The following is a 21,958-nucleotide window of genomic DNA, read 5'->3' as shown; positions in this document are numbered from 1 at the left end:
TCGCTTCAGTGTGAAAGCTCCCTGAGAGATGGGGTTTTCCAGTCGGTAATCGTCCTCGTGGCACAGTGGTCATCTCAGAGAACTACATCAGGGGTTTTGGATTCGATTGCTGGGTAATATATAGTTGTTTGTGTTGAATGTGTTGAGGGTCTGTTGTAAGAAACTGGAAAGAAGTGCAATGTAATTGAAAAGCATGTTAAAAAGTAGGCTGAATAATAATCATTTACGGAAAATGTCGGCATGCTGTCTGACTGCCGAGGGTAGGCGATCTTAGGTCGAGCATGTTGAGTGTTCGACTCAGGATCTTGCCTCCGAGTGTTCTCAGTTTGAATCCCGGACAGCGCATGGCTCTATCATCTATCTCATGTAAACATCCTATATATTGAAATCAACCTAAAAGTAATCATTTTTATTTTTATCTAGGAGAGTATTGATTTTTTAGCGTTTTGTAACAACTCCTATTTTCACTGTATTGTATTTTTATAGACATCCACTTTTCCCTTAATTGCACATTTATATTGAATATCTTGTCTCTTTGTTTTTCAGGTGAAGTGGTTTAGGAACACTTTCCCCGTGATGCCTTCGGAGAGAATAACAATGGGCAGCAGAGGCAACAAACACACATTAACAATACAGAACCTCCAAGAATCAGATTTTGGAAACTATAGTTGCGTAGCCGACAACAGCCTTGGAACTGCAAAGCAATATATGGAATTGTCAGGTAAGGAAAATTTTGATTAATGTTTATTGGTCAGTATGATAGAATTCTAATGTTTGGCTTACACAATGCACTTTATAACATGTTTAGTGTGTGTAGAGTGGGGACGCATTCTGGTCCATATGCATTCCGGTATCCAGATGTCACGGTTAGTCCGGGCATATCTTTCTTATTTATCCCCATATCCCGATTTTGCTTTGTAGAATGGGGCCACAGGCAAAAGGACCTGCGCATCGTACTCACGCGTGGAAAAGTCGGCCACCGTGGCGGTGTGGTTAGCACATCGCGCTACGACGGCAGGGCCCCCTGGTTCGAATCCCGGCCTGAGCATGGATGTTTGTGAGTGTCCATTCATAAATTTCATCACGTCATCACTCATCCCCATCTTCGCAAATTAGCCAAAATTGCACAAGAAGCGAAGTAAAATAAAACAAATCTATCACGCTTGGAAAGGAGGTACAGAGTGGGCCGAGGTGAAGGAATGGAGGGGAAGATGAACGAAGGCTTTCGACCGAATATTCTTTTGTTTGTGGTGGCTCTAAAAGTACAGATTCTGTGTAAAAAGCAAAATAAGTTCATTTGCAGAAATTCTTTCCATATTACAGTGCTTCATCTTTTCGAGAGCATATTATAACGATAACTTTAACTTCGTTAAAGATCCTCCTCGATAGCAACAAGTCCCTATGAACCTATCCATAAGTATAGAAACTGAACTTGAAATACATTTCCACGTGTTTTCTTTGTTACCTCTTAATATGCATCTGTGGGCAAATGATTTCCAGTGTTTTCAAATTAAGAATCAGTTCACATTGTTCTTTCCAGTAGTAACACCACGTTCTTTATTATTCCCAAGAAAAGAAGAAAAGTATTTCATAAATAAACACACTAATACCCCAAAACACGCATTTCCACATGTTGTTTTGCGAGAAGGGGTGGACTTTAAATATGTCTCCCCTCCATGAAATTATCTCCTCCCCCACATTGTCATATCACTAACTTTGATTTGACGACGTTATTGATGCAAAGCTGCAGCGTTCGTGTGTCTATATTCATTGTTACACACACTTGTTCGTCAAACCTACCAAGCGAGGACTTGAGCTAGATACATACGTACAATTCGAGCACTTCGTTGAGTCGCCCCAAATAGATAGTTTCTATCAGAAAAGGCACAAGTTAGGTTGGCATATTTAGACACACTTACATTAACAAATACATGACAACAAAAAGACAGACATATTAAGGAGAATCCTGTTTTATAGAGGAAACTGAGTGCTTTGCTTGTGTGTGTGTGTAAACACCTACCAGCAAAAATACTTCTTTTATTATTTTCAATTTAGTAAAATGACGTCACAATTCTCGTGTTCGTTCGAGACGACATCAATGAACAAACCTTGCAGGAGAATGAGAGAGTAATCTCACGCACAGACACGCAATAAAATAGGGTAGAAAAATCTCTTTGAAATAACTTTTGCTTCTGTGAACGACGCTCTGTCTTTTCCCGGGGTAATGTGGAAGCCAATACCTCACGTAGGGCGGCGTGTGGCTTCCAGTGTCATCCCAAGCGCCAGGGCTTTTCAGAAGTTTATGAGGATCGTAAAGTGACGGCGCTTCTCAGCGTAAGAATGTCACGGGAGCGAGTGACTTCTACGCTGCTACGACATTCTGCCTTTGTTCCGACTCTTCCCGGAGTTAGGGGAGGAAGAGGTGGAGGGGAGATGGCTTTCATGAAATAAAAGGCTACAGCATTGCTGCAGAAGTGTGGAAGCCAGCTTTTGCGCCAATATTATCGACTCCTCTTCTTAGGAGTGACATGTTTGGTAGTGCTCCTCTCTTGAAATTATCAAATTTTCTACATTGCTGTTTTTGGTATGCTCCTTGGTTGAGCCTGCAAGCATTAAAATTACGTATATGACTCAATTTGTGTATTATCAATCGATAACATGCAGTGACCTCTTCACATGGGTTAGAAATTGGTTGGTGTTTTCACAGGGTTTTTTTCTTTCACACACAATATTCTCAATATTCCCTTTTCTTTTGAGGAAGTATGCTTATACTAGATTTTAACAAAAATTTCCCAAATGTCTCCATGGCAACGAATTAATTACCCTGAGATTTTAATGGCCACCATCATCTTGAAAGGTCAGCGATTCTGTTTCAGAGTTTCTGTTCTTGCAATGTCTTCTGATATACCTCTCTCTTCATGCTGTCCAACACAGTCGCAACTGATGCAAATATCCATCCTTTATGCTTTGACTTCTTTATTCAAGGGAAGAGAGAAAAAAAGCACAGATGGCCAAATCAGGAGAATAGGGAGGGTGATGGCAATCGTGTTATTTCAAACCGAAAACAACTGCACTTCGATGTCGCATTGATTACATCATTACCGTAATAGATCATGCGGTTAGCACAGCGCGATTCGACGCCAGGTGTCGCGGGTTTGAATCCCGGCATGGGTGTCCCTTAATCAATTTCATCAGTCATCCCATCGACGTGATTAGGGAAAAGTTGTAGAAAAGGGACTAAATCAACCAAATTAATCAATCAAAGATTGGCAATTACTTCTAACTTGGCGTCCTTTCATGATATGTGTGTGTGATAAACTATAGTCTTGCGGTGCCTGGGAAGGAAAGTAATTGGTACGAAAATTTACTTGAGAAATTCTAAACAACTTGTAACGTTTCAGTGTTGTTTTTCGAAATTAGGTGAATTTTTGAAGAAGCCTTGTTTGACAAGGTACAGCGGCATCTTAAACCCACAGGCAGATGGTTTAAGTAGCATTTTTAGTAATGCCATACAGAATCAGTCTTGGTTATCCTTAGTAGCTTATTGCTTGTTAATGCTGATATCGATTTCGAGGAACTTTCAGGTCAGACATCCGTAAGCTATAGGAGTCGTGGACTTCTTTTCCCATATTCGATTTCTTACGAAAGTGGCCACAAATTATGCTGCACCCAAACAAGTGCTGAGAGTGAGGAGAAAGCGATTGAATGACGGATGGAGAAGCTCCTGAAAGGGACTCTGAGTGGTTGCAAGTCGAAGGCGAATTTACTCTGATTGATCCTGCTCTACTTGGCTGACTTGGCTAATATTTCTTTCGGGAGGGATCCTCTTGCGATCCCATTGAGGGACAATCTGGGGGCGAAAACTGGTAGTGACAGGCGAAGTAGGGAGGAACACGGAGAGGAAATGAAAGAAAAATAGAAAGACTGATTGTTTCGTCTTCGTCTGTGACCGACCCGACGCGTTGACAATCGAAACAGAACAACTTGTCGCATGAAAACAAAAGGCAGGGAGGAGAGGGGCCCTTTTGGAGGGGGGGGGGGGGGGCGCCGTTGTCAAAAGAACGCTGGAAGAGGTTACATCGAGGGATCTGCCGTTGAGGGTTTGACAGGATGAGCCGGAGCGAGTTGATGCATCTTTTATTGTTCACTTTGTCAAAAGGTGTTTCCGCTTTGTGCGGTATCCATTTAGATGTCCTGTCCCCGTTCGGCGTGGAAAAGACATGTGCTGGTCCCAACAATGGTATCATATTTCCATATTGACTTCATTACTGTCCATTTAGCATAACGTGAAGGCTGACTTTTGACTTACTCGCACTTCAGGTTACGATTTGCATATATAAAATGCATGAAAGCGTCGAGCTCAAAGACGCATGTTGTACTGAACGTTCAGGATCGACTATGCACTCCCCCCTGTCTTTTACTGTGACATTTCTAACCTTTTCTAACCTTTGGGAGTGAATGTTTGAAGGTAAATTGTAAGGTGTGTCAGCATAGGGACACTGTCCTTACATATTAGATATAAATTAATTCTTGAAGTTTTCGAAAGGTAGGGTTCCGTATATATATATTTTTTAGTAGTCTGCCCTCATTTTTGCCATATTTTCCTGCCTTCGGCGTTTTTTTGTTTTTGGAGGGTCATGGCCCCTACCAACCCTTCCCCTCCCTTGGGCACACCACTGATCGCACTGATTACTGCTATTATAAAAGACACAGGTAGCTATGTTTTTTGCAAACTTCTGTAATTCTTCTAAACAATTTGGGTTGTAGATTTCCCACGTCACAGACCCACCAAAAAGTGGAAGTGATAGCAACGATACACAGCTCCTTTTATTCCATTTTATATGTTTTTAAAGCAACATTCCAACCTAAAACCTCTTACTCCAGCTGCTAGTATCTTCAACCAAGCAGTAACTGTCGCTCTCTTCCACTGTTACCCGAGACACAATAAGACAGACGAGCAGTCTTTAGGTGAACGATGACATCTTGGGTTGTTGATTTAAGTCCACTTTATGCATAGATAGGCTAATTGGGACTGAACTTACAGTTTCAAGAGGGATCCAAACCACTACGGCTATCGAACACAGGAATCCATTTGATTTACCTTACCACTATGCCATCGGGGAGGCCTCGAATGGACAAGATCAAAGTCCATGGTAAGAAGTGTGTGTGGTATTCGTTGAAGCCTCAACACTTCTCTGGTGTGGCTAATGAAAGGTACGGCTGGCCGAAGACGTTTGAACCTACCTATTCGGAATGCGAATTCATCACGTTAACCACTCGTTCAGTTTCTTGTCCATCCAAGCCTCAGTTACCAATAGACTACCATTCTGACACGTGTTGCATCCAGTGTTTTTACAAGCCTTCGTGCTCCTACTGCCCCCAGTTAAAGCGGAATGGTTAGTGTAGGTTTGAATTTTGGGTAAGGTAGGTGATTGTTCCTTGACCTACTTCATTGATTAACCATTCATCTTTATCGTTGCGATTAACCTAGAATACAATAAGGTATAAGGAAGAAGTAAAATAGAATTGAGGCGTTGCGGATACGAAGGGCGAACTCAAGAAACGTACATTGTGAGGGAAGTGCGTTTAAAGTTGTCAGGCATAGTGCGAACTCCACAAAAACGTGGTAAGAGTAGATCGGAAAATTTCCTGCGTGATTTCCAAAGTTTTTCGATGAGTTTTCCCCGTGCCTCACAACTTGAAACAAATTTCCCTCACAATGAACGTTTGTTGAGTTCGCCATTCGTATCCGCAACGCCTCAATTACTTTATACACTCCTCACAAAAAGTTTGGCAATAGGCAATAGGCACGGTGGGATATGTCGGCGAAAAGACGAGAACGTCCATCAGACAAATAGAACGTGTAGTTGCATTCCATGGCTGTGTCTGAATGCAGTTCAGGGTGTACTACGTGGAAGAGAAGTTGACATTATGGTGCAAACTGAAAGGACGCCATAAAAACATTTCTCCCAGTAAATTTTCCTGTACACAGTTTTCTTCTGATGCAATTGTTTTCTTTAGCCTTTTTAGGTAGAGGAAAGTCATATAAAGGTTTGGATGGTCCCGGGTTCGATACCCGGTTGAGACACACAGTTGTTCGGATCCCATTTTAAACTGTAAATCCAGTCCAAATTAACCTACGTATCTGTGGATAAAATGAAACTCAAAGTCTTCTTTGAATGATCCTTAGTTTTTCGTGTTTACTCCAAAGAGAAATTTTAAGTGCTTGTGTACTCTCCCTCTCTCTCTCTCTATCTTTCTCTCTCTCTCTCTCTCTCTCTCTCTCTCTCTTTCTCTTTCTCTCTCTGTGTGCTCGCTTAACAATATGCTATTTCCATCCCAACCATTCATGTCAGATCCATGGCTTACGATCTGCTAGTGCTTGTACCTTGCTGTACATCTTCAAGAGTATTAAAGCATATTGAGCTTAACCCTTGTATTGAAACCGTTCCAAAGTTCCTCCTGCAGCCTCGCCACTCCACCCTCGGTTAGCGGTGTGCTTAACAATCTATAAATATTAATAATACTAGTCAAGCAGTTTAGAGTTTCGAAGTTTGGCGAAAATCAGAGCGTGCGAGGTTCTGCTCGGTTGGAAAGGTCTCCCGCTGAACAATGTCTTAATGCTTAGTGGGTCAAGTGTGGAGCATAGACAGCTTTGATTCTAATAAGTTACCTCACTAGAAACTCTCGTGTTTGCCACTTCTCGAACACGATTTACCATATTAAATATTGGGATTTACCAGTTTCTAAGATTGAGGATGGGCTCATCACTTAATTATTATACTCTTTGTAGTCTCAGTTGTAAGCATCCAAAAGGGTAGCAAAAAGTGTGCAGAATTGTTTTACAAGCAAAACAATTTTGTGCATTTCAGCAGTAGAGCTTAGTGAGTTACTGCAGGTTTCTTAAATTAATTGATTGAGTTTGTTTATTTTACATCACTTTTCTTCCACTTTTTACTAATCGTGAAGATGAATGTGAGTGATGATATGGTATAAATTGATGAAGGGACACTCAGGATGAACATCCATGCCTAGGCTGGGATTCACACCCGGGACTCCTGGAGTCATAGAGCGCTGTGCTAACCACTTCGCCACGTATGTCGGCAGGTTTCTTAAATGTTTGCACTTTTAAAGGTACTCTGATATTACATTGCTACATTATCCTGTATTTGAAGTTTCTTCTGTCCTTACTCTGACGAAATCTTCAAAATTTGTCGGATGATAACCAATGACGTGACACTGTTTACACTGCAGTTTTAATCTATTTTTTCCCTTTGGAGGTAAATAAGAAATAACAAGTTATATCAGCGTTTCATTAAAAAACGAAATAACTGAAGAAGTTTTATAGTGCCTATAATAACATATTTTGCTTATTAGAATCTAGTTTTGGTTTATGTGCCTAAATTAAACCATTTTTTAATGTTTTTATATTTTCCTTAGGTTTTACAGGATTTTTATATCTCACAGAGGTATTTACTAGGTTTGGTGGCGAAATAATTCAACGACTGGCGTGTTTGAAACATGTTTTCCGTCGATTTTCCTCCCTCCAAGTATATGATGTTTATCAAAGCTTTAAATAAAACTTAAAAATGTCTGACGTCACTGTTACTTCCAGACAGTGGGGCGAAAGGGGACAGTTCCCCCCTACTTTTTACCCCTGCACTATAGACGCTTAATGCTAAGCCTTGCCTACTAAGATAAAGTAAACTGTCCTTGCCCCCCCCCCCCCTCCCCATCAGTTTTGGCACCCAATCGTCTCTACTGCCTGCACAGTCCCAAGTGCAAACTTCTGATCTGTGACGACTTGCTCACTCTCGTGTCAGTTTGGTCCTTTTTGGCATTCACGCCTTGCTATGTAATGTTTCAGTATTCAAATTTGCACTACTGACCATGTTTCTGTTGAAAGATATTCAGCACATGAAATGATCCTCACAGACAAAAAGCGGAGTTTGAGTGTGGATAACGCAAAAATAATCATGGTGTTCACTAGGAGCATGGGAAAATTCAAGTATAATTCCTGATTTTCAAGGCGAACTTTCCAAAAATTCAAGGATACTACCATATGTTTTCTCTATTCCAACCTTACGTATTACCGACTCTCACCCTCCCTTCAACACACACAAATATTAAAAATATAAAGAGCTTGTATGATTCCAATGTACCAAAAAAATTCAATTCTATGGAGAAAAATTTGAAATAGAGAAAACATCCGCTTGTACCTTTTTCATGTTTTGCCAAAATTCATGAATAATTTCCGGAGCCAATAATTCACTGTAATTACTGGAATTCAAGGAAATCCAAGTAACTTTTTCTAACAGCACAAGTGCAGTATTATAATACTTTATAGATAATTTTGAAAATGATATAAAGAAATGAAAATTTGTTTAGAAAATTAATATTTGGTTATTACGATTCTTGTGAAATTGCGTTTTCAAAGATTGTATCTAATCAGTATTTTTCAGGAATTTTATACCAAATTGAGTCTTTTTGCAACCTATTTCAGGATTTATCGAGCCTAATTTAAGGTTTTTAGAACCTATTTTACGATTTTTAGAACCTATTTCAGGATTTTTAGAGCCTATTTTAGGTCTAGTTATAACACATCACTCCTTTTCCTATCTACTAGTACTGTAGATAGTCTAGTGTTTCTTCTAAGTGTGTTATTTCACACCTAATTAGTTCCGTCAACTTGACTGTCAGCGTTCTGGCTAATGCTCTGTCTGATATAACCATGATTTAGAAACTAACCTTTAAAAAATATACACGGTATCTTATTCTTGAATGGATTGAGAATAGGCTATGTCACATCACATCTTGATAGAGCTTACATTGTTTTCATGCCAGATATAGATAGAATGTGGATAATTTAGAATATTTCACGATCTAATCTTAATGATGGCTGATAGTAAAGACATGAAATTAACATATTCTCACATTAATTGATGGTGACCATACCGAATATAGATTAAAGCCACCATTCATGAAGAAAATTGCATAATGGATTATCTATCTAGACAGCAACACCCTTTAGACTTTATGCAAATTCATTATACACATCTCTTGAGTAGTATTTATACATATCCACATCAGATAACATGTTTACTTGCTACAGTTAGGTTATAGATTCCATTTGCCTTTTCCTGGTCGCTGTTGAAACATCGAACCGCTACACTCGGCTGCCCAGAAGAAAGAGAAATAATTGTCAAGGTGCTAAATGCCAGTTACCTAAGGGATTACATGTAAATGTCGAACCTGTCCATCTTGTAGTCCGGCAAAACCAATACGTCATGCTCTTACCCTTCAGTATCTCTTGTGTCTGCAACCGCAACATCGATGATCCATGCCTTGCTTTGTTCCATATCTATTGTCTTCCATACATGACTGGGAATATATTCTTAGGAAGTCAATGTGCGCTTTCTGTAAACTATGGAGAAGCAAGGTAGACAAAGGAAATATGAGCAGAGTCGGTTGATAAGTTGCAAAATGTAAAATATTGGGTTTGCTGTCAAAGTCCCTAGGTTGATTACTATGCAAGGGCGTTCAGAGTGTACCGAGTATGGTTCATTGCTTCCTTTGAGCAATGTTCTTGTAGATGTGAGCAGAACTCTATGCTCCATTGTTGTAGAATCGCTTGGTATTTTTGCTGGAAACGGATTCATTGTTGATGTAATCGAGCCGTAGACTTACTGTTAGAATATTTCCATGGAAATGGAAGTTTGTTGGATTGGGCCATTCAGCAATCTTTTGAAGTTTGTTCTCTTAAGTTCACTTTATGCACGGATAAGCTAATCGGGTCTGCATCTACAGTTTATAGTAAGATCGAAAGGACTATGTGTCTCCACCAGGTATCGATCCCGGGACTCTTTGATTAGGATTGATTTGATTTACCATGTAGGAAAGATAATTCGTTGAACCGTAGACTCCCTGAAAACATTCCTCACGTCGGATTTTTCCACTGAATATTACCATTCTCTTTCTTATTGTGATAGTGAATTATATGAAGAGTTGTAAAACTTTTCAAGCATACTAAATATGAATGTTTATCTTGTATTTTTCAGGAAGAGCGGGCAGAGCTGATATCCTGAGCCCCCACATGGGTAGGGCCAGAGATACGTACAATCTGACGTGGGCTGTTCAGAGTTATCCACCAGTACATGAAGTCAAAGTTCTCTACAGGAAGTTACCCCAGGTAAGCTCCTTAACAGATTTTGTTTTCCATTAGCTGATTCACTGACACGTAAAAATAATATAACCGTCAACAGCTAAATACATATAGAAAAAGTATTGTTTTTCTCTTAACATTTTATAGGTTCCTACTAGTTAACAATGTGCCCATACATTATTCAAAAGCCATATTTCAACTAATGTTACACCATATATATGTATGCATAAGGAGGTAATAGACAATCAACCCTTAGGTTGGTAAAATATCATAACATATATTGTTCACGAAGAGGTAAAAATGTCAGTAACACGCTGAGCTGTTACAGTTTCTTAAGTGAAGTAGTTCAGACACTCGCGGAACAGTAGGTGAACGTTACATATATAAATATATTAATAAATATTTCTTCAAAGAACTTACTAAATTGGGCCTCCCTAATGGCTTAGCGGTAACGTCGTCGCCTTGTAATCAAGTTGTTCCGGGTTCAATACCCAGCGGGAGTATAGTAGGCGGACAGTCCCGCATTGTAAATTGTATCGTTAAAATCCAAAATTGTCCGTGACTGTACATTGTGTTTTGAGCCATAATTTAAACTGTAAACTTGATTTGAAATGAACATTTGTAGTGAAATTATGTAATGCAAGGTCTCCTCCTTTCTCTCAATGTAGGAATTGTTGAAAATATATAATTTAAAATTTATGAATATTGAAAAATTATATGGTGTTGCAAAGAGAATTCGTATCTTGTTTTCAGTTTTGTTTTTCAAATATTTTTCCCCAGGAAAAGGATAATGTTACTGGATTCAATGCAAATCCATGGCATAACTTCATTTTCCACCCAAAGAGAGAAGACACGTTCACTCATGTCATGTCTCACAACATTCCTAACTTGGAAGCAGGAAGCACATATGAGGCAGTGATCAGAGCTAAGAACCAATACGGCTGGAGTGAAGAGTCCGAAAGATTTCTCTTTTCAACCCGTGGAGCAGGTGAGCCAATCCCTGCACAGATCGAAGACCAAGGTCACTGCTTTACATTATCTCATATTATACCATTATTCGTATGTAGAGTACATTGAAAACTTGATAGTCGTAGCATGTTGGTGAAGGTTTTCAATTAGCCATTTACTAACTATGGTTTTGGGATTTTTTGTGTTGTAAATATAGTGTTTGATTTATGTTATAAGTAATATTGTTTTTTAATATATACGTAAAATCTTTCCAGTGGCAACAACTGTCAGTCACATATGCATTTCGCAAAAATAAGTTAGTGGTGACCCTCTACTAACATGATATCCAAAGCAGTAACTAATTGTGTTCAATTTTGTGAATCCCATGTTCTACCATTTATTGTGACCAATTTTCACGAAGAACTGATACACTTATCTTTATTTTGAATCATGTTTGTTGCTTTTTTTATTTAGTTACGCACAAAATGTCTTTCTGTTACTCTGGTGGTTGGGAGGTTTTAAATGTAAGTGTAAGTGCACAAGTTCACATACAACACGAAATAATATTTTTTCATGTACAAGGTGGATTTTCCAACATAAATGTGGTATTTCTATACTGGCGTAACCAGTACTTTTTTCTCGCTTGTTGGAAACAAAAAGTGCAATACTGGAATGATATCGGTTAATAAGCACATGAAAAAATTAATATTATGAAATACGTTTAGCAATCACAGTCCCAGTAGTAACATATTTACATTTACTTACACAAGACACTCAGCACGTCCAAATATAACTGAAATTAGTGATAATGCAGAATAACACTCGAAATGCGGTGTCTTAAAAGCATTATAGTCTGAAATGAGTACAAGGAATCATATACATGTTACTTCATTGATGAGTATGTGCTTTCAAAATCATCATGTTACTGATTAAAATCCACTCTTATGCTTGTTCCTGAGGGAAAATTATCATGGACACAATTTAGTTAGGCTCTTCTGCATCTTGCAAAACATTGGACATATGAGGATAAATCACGTGTAACAATCTTCTATTATGGGATATTTAGCTTCATTATATTTTGTTGCCATTAACTCGGACAAAACAATGAAATCAATAAAATGAAACAACAAAATTAAGAAAAATAGTATCAGCACCTATATGAATATAATTTCAAGATTGTACTTCCATTAAAACACCTTTACTAACATGAAATCACGCTGAAAAATATGTATTCTACATTGATAATAGAATGCATTACTTTATTTATGAACATATATCCGGATGCTAAAATGACAGTAGAAAATAGTTATATTAAACATTTCAGAATATGACATTATTAAAACGATTTAGATATTTTAAGAAGAGTATTACGCACGTACTTGGTATAGTAGTTAGGTAGTTATGTATTAATTTTGTCGGTTGTAGGAAATGATATGCATATGGTTAAAAATAAAATGATAGAATTTGCATGTGTAGACTATATGATATGTAAAAGTAGATACTATTTTTTTTGGGAATACATATGAACGATTTTGTTTATGGTATGAACACTTCGGCTAGTGGCTAGAGGGCATTTGATAAAAAATTGTGTGATTTTACTATTAAATCACAGATTGTAAATACAGTGTCCTATTTTTATATTTTTATCTGAAATGTAGTTTTTCAGAAGGCAAGTTCGTGGGCAAAAATCAGACTTCGTGCGTCAGGTGTCCCTTATCTAATAAATACATGCTAATTTATTTCATTTTGTTGGGCTCAAAGTAAATAATACAAAAATATGTTTTTAAATCAACGTCATTATTATTTTATACATACTTATAAAACACGCTACTTTTAGTTGAATTAATTACATAGAAATCAAACGTTGAATCATTTATAATACGCAGAACCAGTTCTTGAGATATCATCGCCTGGGGTGAAACTGAAAATCAGTGCTCCTGCTCTCATCTTAAAGAACTTTTAATTCTATCGCAATTATTATCAGTATTATCATTTTACGTAACTCTTAAAAAACGTTTGTTTTGAGACTTAGTGTAAAAATTACTTCGAATTCTTCTTTAATAGCAACAAAAATGATAGAAGATATGAAATGTGAAACTATTACTGTAGTTCGGAACTTAATTAAAGATGTACACGTTGGGAAAGAAAATATATGTCTGGAGGGGCAAATTCGCTGATTACCCACCCCTTCAGTTTGAATAGATCCTCGTAGATTGTATTTATACCATTTTTCTTTAAATGCAATAGATATGTTCTTAAAATATTTTGTTTTATTTATTTAAAATTTATGTTTAAATGTGAAATTCATTCCCAGCAAGATGAATCATACAGATGACACAAATGTCATTTGTAAACAAAATTCATCCAAAATGTATGTAAAACCTGGAATGTTTTCAGTCGTCAATACTAGTCGAAGTGTTCTCTATCATATTAGAATTCATCAATATTTTATATTTAATAATTACCTAGAAGATATATATATGTACTTTAAAAATAAATAGTTACATCATATTAGAACTTAATGAAGATATAATTAATGATCCTAATTCACACATTTGCATATAAATTCCCACAAATTAACTATTTTCCTTGTTAAAAGAAGTTTTCAAATGTGTATGTATACATGGTTGACTTGGTATACAAAATTCATGAGGACTTTAATTATTATTCGTTTTCAGTACATTTGCATAGTTCTTCTAACTTGCATTATTTTATTTATAAATTAGTGTAATTATATTTCAAATAACTGTATGCCAATTCTATAGAATTGTTCTGCAAGTAGTAATTTTTAGATTTATGTAAGATTGTGGTATTATCCCTCCTAAATTCTCAAAAGGTTGTTTATGCACTGTACCTATCTGCCCCTTTTTTAAAAATTTCAATTGCATACTTTACATTTACATATGTATAGCATATACTTCTCGAATTTCAACCAATTTTGATAATAAATTCAATGATTTTAATTCTAGAATTAATTTACACATATAAATTGTTTTCCATTACATTATGTAAATTTTCCATCTCATCTTGTCATACGCCAATGTATCATATATACGAGGGTTACAGCAAAAGTCATGGCAACATTTTTTTTTTCGCGAGAATGTGGGACCAGCACGAAAATCCGAAATATACAAATGGAAGGGGCAGTGTATGGTATTGTGGAATGCATGAACAGTGAAGATCTATTGTACCAGGTGTGGGATAGGGAAGCGAGAAAACGTCCTTAAAGATAGCATCGTGTCACACGTGTTTACAAGTCTGAAAGCACAGGAACGTTACAGGAACAAAAGAGGCGCATACTACGCTATGACATTGTTCTCCCACAGTTTCCACCAGCTTCCTGTGGCATTTTCTGGCATTTCTTTCTCGACGAACGGTTGACTTTAATTATAAATTACCGCTGTCGTCTGTACAATGTTCATCACACAGCCATCTAGTGATGTGTCCACACACTCCGGGTGTCATGTTCTCAGGGACATACGATCCTATTGTAGTACCATCGTTTAACTTTGAGAAAAATACAGTTGACATGACTTTTGCTGTAACCCTCGTATATCTGCAGAAAGTTATACATCGTCTGCAGGTCTTTTCAAAGCCGTTATCTTTCAGTTTTGTCGCGTTACGATCACATTGTAGCATTATTCTATATCATATATTGTTGTGCTTACAGGACAAGAAATGGATCTTGGCTTGACAGCAGCAGAAAACTCATCACCAGCAAAGCAATGGTCCTCTTCGATAGCAGTTACATTTGTTCTTTTTAGTCTGGTATTATAGGAGGTAAGTTTGTTTATAGTAATGCACCTACTTTATAATTAATTAACCATTACAATTCATAATTACGATTTTTATTCCGATATTTAACAAACTGCAGAAAAAATATAAATTTAATCTGAAAATGTTCTACAAACTTATTTTACATTATAAATATTTTCTCTGTGGCTTGACAGTGAAAATAAAAAGTTTTGCCTGGAACCTCTGCACTCCCTCCAGAAAGTGGATCTTTGTGCATTCTTTGCGAATACCAGTCAAGTCAGTATCTTGGAGGGTGGTGTTTGTATTTGGTTGTGAACCCTCGTTGGGCTCTGACTCATTATTTTCATTGTAGGGATGGCATGGCAGGATTATTTTAATGTTATTTTAGTCCTCTCTGCAACTGTCGCGGTTTGGATTTGCTTGTTTTTTCTCCTGGTGGCAGGATAAGATGCAGCAGTTCTAAATCGTTTTATATCTTCTTATATTAGTCGTTCATACTTGGCAGCTTATATATGTGTCAACGTGGATTTTACAATCCAATTTCACTAATGATAGGATTGGGATGGTGTGGCTGAAGTGTCCAGAACTTTAGTACGATTCGAAGCATCAATTCATGTTGATGCAGGTGCGACTTACTCACGTAGTATAAATTATCAGTACAATATAAAAAGTAATTTGGTAAAATACTTGAAAGTACTTACGTTGGTGAGTATGTGATTTACGTGAAACTTTTTTTACGTTTCGGGATAAAACTAATCCCTTCATCAGGTAGACATACTATGCCAATTTAATTTTGACATTGGCTGCGCCAGACAAGGAGTGGATCAAGAGGTATGGTAAAAATAGGTATAAAGGTTAAAAAAATGACTTAAGGCTGCTGAACGCGTAAAACTGCCTTATTCCTACCATTACGTTAAAATCCCGATGGGTGTATCCATTAAAACACTAAAACAATAGTGCTCGGAACATGTTAGGAAACCACTTTTTCAGGAGTGGCTCGATAGACGCTGTACACTAGACTGAGGAGGCCACTCATGGAATGTCGGAAGTTGTGGGGTCCGGTGCATTTCCCCTCTTACTTCCTTTCCCTCCCCTTTACTTCCGTTGGGTTACGTCATATCTAACTCGAAATCTACTATTTCGCGAGACGCGTTAACCACGGCCGAGGTGACCTGGAAGCCGATTTTTTTCCCCTTGTTGTGTCCCACCTTTTGAACATTTTTATCCACTTTTCGTCAATGTTCCCATCTTTTCTATTTAATTTATTATCCCTCCCTTTTGCAGATATAAGCTGCCTCGTATACATTTCTACTTAATGGTTTATGATCAACCCTCCTAATTTCCCGCTCCTCAATTTCATGCTCTTCTTCAATTACATGTTCCGAAAGTCCAGTTCTTGGTGCCCCTTCTTTTATATATTTGTCGTGTTCCTCCCCATCTAATTTTCATGCTCGGGCCGGTTTGACCTATATATTCTTTATTACAGGAACATGTAATACTGTAAACCCCTTTTTCATCTTCAGTTTTATTTTTCCTTTCTTTTCCATACTTTTTATATTCTGTGAAATATTCCTCGACGGTTCGTGGTGCCCTCATCCCGCATTTTACACCGTACTCTTCGGCTACTCTTTCTATCTTTTCCGAAATTCCTTTGAAATACGCAATACCGATGTATTTATATTTCTTATTCTCCAAGTTGGTTTCGTTATCCTGCTTCTTTCCTCCCTTGTTATCATTCCTTCTATCCCCATAACCTCCCATCTTCTTTGCATATTTTATATGCTTTCCTAAGTATTTTATTCCAGTTCTCCTCTTTATATCAATTTTTTACGTTTCGGGATAAATTAATCCCGTCATCAGGTAGACATACTATGCCAATTTAATTATGACATTGGCTGCGTCAGACAAGGCGTGTATCTTTCACGTAAATCACATACTCACCAACGTAAGTACTTTTAAGTATTTTATAAAATTATTTTTATATTGTACTGATAATTCGAAGAATGTTTCCTATTCGATAACATCTCTAATTTCAACATTGGAAGTATCTGTCTGCCTCAGTAATAATCCACAGAGTATTGTTTTGTGCAACCTGAAGTCTTTTCAAATGACTCGGAGCACTTTATTAATGTTTGAATCTAGGGTCATATTATTTAGTGAGATTGTCAGTTTCTGACATTGGTCTTTACCCAATTGGTAATGTTTATGCTCGATTTTTGTACCGTAACATCTATAGGTACTACTTGTCCCTGCTTATCATAATCGTTAATGTTGTGGATTGCAAGTGAAATTAAGCTTCCATTGACTGACACACTTCAAAAGTATCCTAGTTCCTTGATTGAGAGTTTGCAGATGCATTCATTGTTTGACACAAACTTATGTAAGGTGTTGCACACATCACAGTAAGGTCGTTGTAATTCGGAGGTACGTAGGTTCTGGTTAGAGTTGGTTCGACCTGTAGTTAGGTGATGTTAGCATTAATCAGTTTTGGGTAGATTGTGCCAATTTGCTTTTATGGTGATATCATTAATTTATTTTAGGTTAGTTCAATCATGTTCGTAGTGTTGGCTCATTGTGGGTAGTTAGTACTATTTACCTTGGGTAAATACCACGGATATAGCGGGTTATATTGCCGGGGCGGTTTAGGAAAAATTGAATCTATAACTTTTCGTGCAACTTTCGTCTCGATTGAATGAAAAGTAACATTTTTGAAGGAGTGCTGTAGTTTCTCAGGTGCAACATAATATATTTCCAAATAGTGTAATTAATACATGATGGTAATGAAAACTTTTAATTGAAATATAATACATATTTTTTTCTTTTCATACCAGTCTCTTTTATAATGTCGTTTATAATGCTTTTTAAATTATATTTAAAACGATACAAGAACTTTATCTGTTTATATCTTTTTTCACTGAAATGTCAATGGTTTGGATTAATTAATTTGAATTTGAATTAGCTTGTTTTCAGTACGTGTTCACAATTATTAATATTTCCTTTAGAAATAAAAGATATGTAACAAAATGTGTTCCTAGAATTGTTTCAAAATTACATTTACAAATATTAATTTTCTTAAACTACATTAAAAATTTCATAAATTACTAATTAATAAGCCAATTACTTAAGCAGAAGTCAATATACCAGTCTTCTAAAGATTTTCGTAAAAATACAAGAAAGTACGAAAATCTGCTTTGTGCATGTTAAATATACAAAAAATGTAAGTGCATTTGCTGATTTACAAATTTGCTTCTTTCAGCTTGCAGGTAGTAATCTTGAAGATTTCTACTTGATTGCCTGAAATAGCAGAGCATCATTTCTTTGGAGATTCAAGGTTTTTTTTCCATGGAAATGAAACTTTTAATGTTAAACATTACATCGGTGGAACAAAGAAAAGAAATAAGTGATGCTGGAATGAGAAGTTAATTTGTGAATTACATGGTAATTGTGTTAAGACACAACTCGTCAGAAACTTGAAACTTTATGACTATCGTAAAAGAGGAAGGTTTTTCAATGCGTCCACATTTAGACTTTTAAGAAACAAAACAATACCAGAATATTTTTAAGAAAAAAAATTGAGGAGAGAAACCATAGTGAAGTATGGAGCGGAATAGATGTAATGTCATTAATTGCTCTCTACCTTTATCAAAATGTATCTGTCTTTTTATGTCTCTGTTAACAAAAGAAAACTTAATAACATTGAAAGTGGAACTTCAAACGAAGAAATGGATGTTTTGCATGTGAACCCAAGTCAGTTTCCGCTTGCAAGTACATGGTGACATGTAGTGCATCATGTCGACAAGACAAATCAAGTTTCCTTTTTTTATTTGGTACAAGAAAGAAGTTGCTCAGTGTGTGGTGTGATTCTATTTTGGAAGTGAGAGAAGGACCAAGACAGAATTCTCATATGAAACAAAAAAAAAAAGTTGGTAGTGCCATATTACTGAACCCCTATGTGGGACCTAATCAAGTGGTTATTATACGAGTGCAGTGCACCCAAATGTGAATTGTTTGGCAAAACCTCTATCCCTCCCCTCCAATAGCCCTTACAAAGTGTATCAATGATAGTCAAACACCAAAGATTTTCCCTTCAGAAGTCAAAGTGTAGATATTCCCCTCTCCCTCTCTCTTTTTCTCGTAATTTCACCAGACAAGTTTATTTGAAAGTTATCAAAAGCACATTTCCCCTAATAAACATATAAAGAATATAAATAATAAAGTTTACTTCCTTACAAGATAATCATTTTTATATAAACATGCTCTAACCTTACATGGTAGGGTAATGACATAGCTGTGAGTAAAATCAAAACTAGTATATTCCACACTACCAGTTATCACATGATACCATTCTTAAAATTAGTAACAAATTAAAAACAAACCTACTGTTTTTGAACAATCAATGACGCATATGTTTCACTAGCAAACGGCAGTGTAAACCTTAATCATTCACAATTAAGCATTTCAATGATTTACCAAACAGTGGATTGAGAGAGAGGGGATACAGTATCCAGTACATGTTTATCATTCATTTTTTTATGAAGAAACATCTGTGCTTTGTTAAAGTGTACTAAGGTGTGTTTTCTTACATTTGCTTTCAACGCCTTATGTCATTCTCCAAATATTTATCCAATTGCTGTAATAATTGACATTTCGTTGTAATATTATTTCCACTGTTTATCCTTGGCAATAATATTCTCAACCTTTGTGGTTGTACAGTTTTCTGCAGAATATGTGATAATTTCTCTTTGAATGTAATAACAAAGGTATATTTCTGGTTTGATTGCAAATATGGAGATAGTATTTCAAGTGGTAATAATACCGATTGCTATAACCGTATTTTTCACAAGTAAAGAAAGTGTTGTTTCTGGTCAAATATGCTGCTTCTTTAAATGACAGTGAAGTATCATTTGGAATAATTCCACACAGAGAATGTCCGAATAACAATGCCTAGTGTGTGATGATGTGATATTTGTGTCATTCTGTCCTTGTGTGTGATTTATGTCTGCTGCAGAAACACGTACAACTTCATTTGCTGTTAAAGTGTTTGAAAATTTACCGTTACTTTTTTTTTGTGAATGCAAGCACATAATGTAAATAAAATATAAATCGTCTGAATACAATAAAGATTTTGATAAAATATGTACTTATTTGTTTTGACCATAGAAGAGAAATAATTTCAAATTTAGGATAAAGAAGAAAAGTTATATGAAGAAGTGAAATGTTAGCATGAACACTTTTTCGTTAATTTTTCGTTGAGCATGTCAGGGAATAATAATTCTAGATTGTTCCGGAAAAAGCACAGAAGTCAAAATATGCCATTTTACAGTTATTTTACAGCAAACATTACAGGCATAATATACATGTTCTATCATCACTGTTTACAATCTTTACAAATACCAAACATAAACTTATACATATAATATTTTTTTAAAATTTATTCAGTTTTACTTGGATGAAAACAACAGAAAATTGCAGTTTGTGACATGTTTTCCTTTTAGATTCTCAATAATTTGCCATCAAATTACAAACAATGATGCTTGTTGCCTTAGTATCCCGATTAAACATGTTGTTACCTGTAGTGTAAATAGTAGTATAGTGCATGGTTGTGTACATATTTGAGTGGGTATTTGTGTGTTCTAGTAGCTTAATACAATATGAACTCATTCCCATTGCTGTGTTAACATACTGAAGTAAAAACCAACATAAATATTTAACCTCAATGATTTGACAAGTGATGACACTCTCACATACATTCCGGAATTATTTATTATGTAGCCGTTTTCCTTCTTGTGTAAATATTAGTGACATTTCTCAGGGGTCAGAAATATATATGGCAAACCCATTGGGGAACAGTTGTAGTTAGTTCTGGTAGTATTTTTGTTATATTTCAGTAAACACTGACAGTTCAACTTAAGTATACTCTTTAACAAATTTCGCATGCAAGTATTTAATATCTTATTATTTTTTTCTCATTCAGAGAACAATGCTTTAAATTTGAATTGTTTAAAATAGCTTCATTATTGCTAGACAACGGTTTTCCCCTCAAGTAATGATTGTTATAAACTTTTTAATTTACCTTACATAAAGAAGTTGATTCAATGGCTTCCTCATTTCAAGGTGTAACCGTTTTGAATGTGTTATCATTGCAATTCTAGTATTCAGTTTATAGTTGATAATTTCGAAATTATCATGATTATCTAAATATAAGCATCCCTGATATCAATGACACACCCTAGCCATTACATTATACTGTTATGATTCAGATTCATGCACAGGCAATATCATTATATTTGTGTTTGCATGCTCAGTCGCTTTTCTGTTCATGCAGGGTTCACTGACACAATGAGCATGAATGATGATTAGATGAAATCGATGAAGGAACACTCATAAACGAGTTTAAGTTTTGAGTTTTGTTTCTTAAAGTCCATGTTATGCACAGAAAGGCTAATTGGGATTGGACTTAACACTGTGTGCCTCCACCGGATATCAAACCCGGAACTCTTTGATTACAAGGCGACGACGTTACCATTACGCCATCGTGGAGGCGGCATAAACGAACATCAATGCTTGAATCGGGATTTGTTCCCTGAACCTTCGATGACAAAATCGTGAGTGCGGCAGCCTTCCAAGAAAAGCAGCTCTCCCCACCGCACAGTTTTTAGAAACTTTATTTAACTATCAATATAACCTATAATAGCATCATTGTGGTTTAACTTATGGAAATTTTTGTGTCCTTCTACCTCTTTAGCTCCCCTTCAAATCTTTTTATGTCATGGCAGCTGCTAAACGGGTGAGAGTACCGAGACAGCTCCTCCATACATGTGTGATTATTAATTTCAAGAAGTGCATAAGTATGATCCAAATTTGAATTTCTGTTAAGATTAATCAATAGTATACACATGGTACCTTGGCCCAAAATTCATTGTAAAAATTCTTGTTCAAATTGGTACAATGCCTGAGACCTTTGGCATATCACATTCTACACTGCAGAAGAAGAATTTGCGCCCGGAACACGAAGTAAGATATAAGATATAAGATGTTCTTTGACTCGTCACGCACCAGTACCTCAGAGATATTCCATTGCAATAAATCTTT

The 21,958-nt window shown here is 36.4% G+C and overlaps 1 protein-coding gene across 2 annotated transcripts in view; it reads left to right on the top strand.

Annotated features, from left to right (window-relative positions):
- klg (klingon) overlaps positions 1 to 20,002 on the top strand; it is a 473,422-nt gene extending 453,420 nt beyond the window's left edge. The window contains exons 7-11 of one of the 2 annotated variants that reach the window (XM_083111405.1): positions 547 to 721; positions 10,059 to 10,189; positions 10,943 to 11,150; positions 14,781 to 14,890; positions 18,123 to 20,002. In XM_083111405.1, the coding sequence (XP_082967531.1) occupies positions 547 to 721; positions 10,059 to 10,189; positions 10,943 to 11,150; positions 14,781 to 14,887 (621 nt within the window). In that variant the 3' untranslated portion in view covers positions 14,888 to 14,890; positions 18,123 to 20,002. Of the gene's footprint in view, positions 1 to 546; positions 722 to 10,058; positions 10,190 to 10,942; positions 11,184 to 14,780; positions 14,891 to 18,122 lie in introns of both variants that reach the window. The other variant, XM_083111404.1, reaches the window with a different exon arrangement.
- Positions 20,003 to 21,958: the final 1,956 nt, after the last annotated feature.

This window comes from Lepisma saccharinum, chromosome 25, assembly GCF_977018435.1.
Source record: "Lepisma saccharinum chromosome 25, izLepSacc3.1, whole genome shotgun sequence".
NCBI lineage: Eukaryota > Metazoa > Arthropoda > Insecta > Zygentoma > Lepismatidae > Lepisma > Lepisma saccharinum.
Note: the sequence above shows the minus strand (reverse complement) of the source record. Positions and strands in the feature narration are given on the sequence as shown.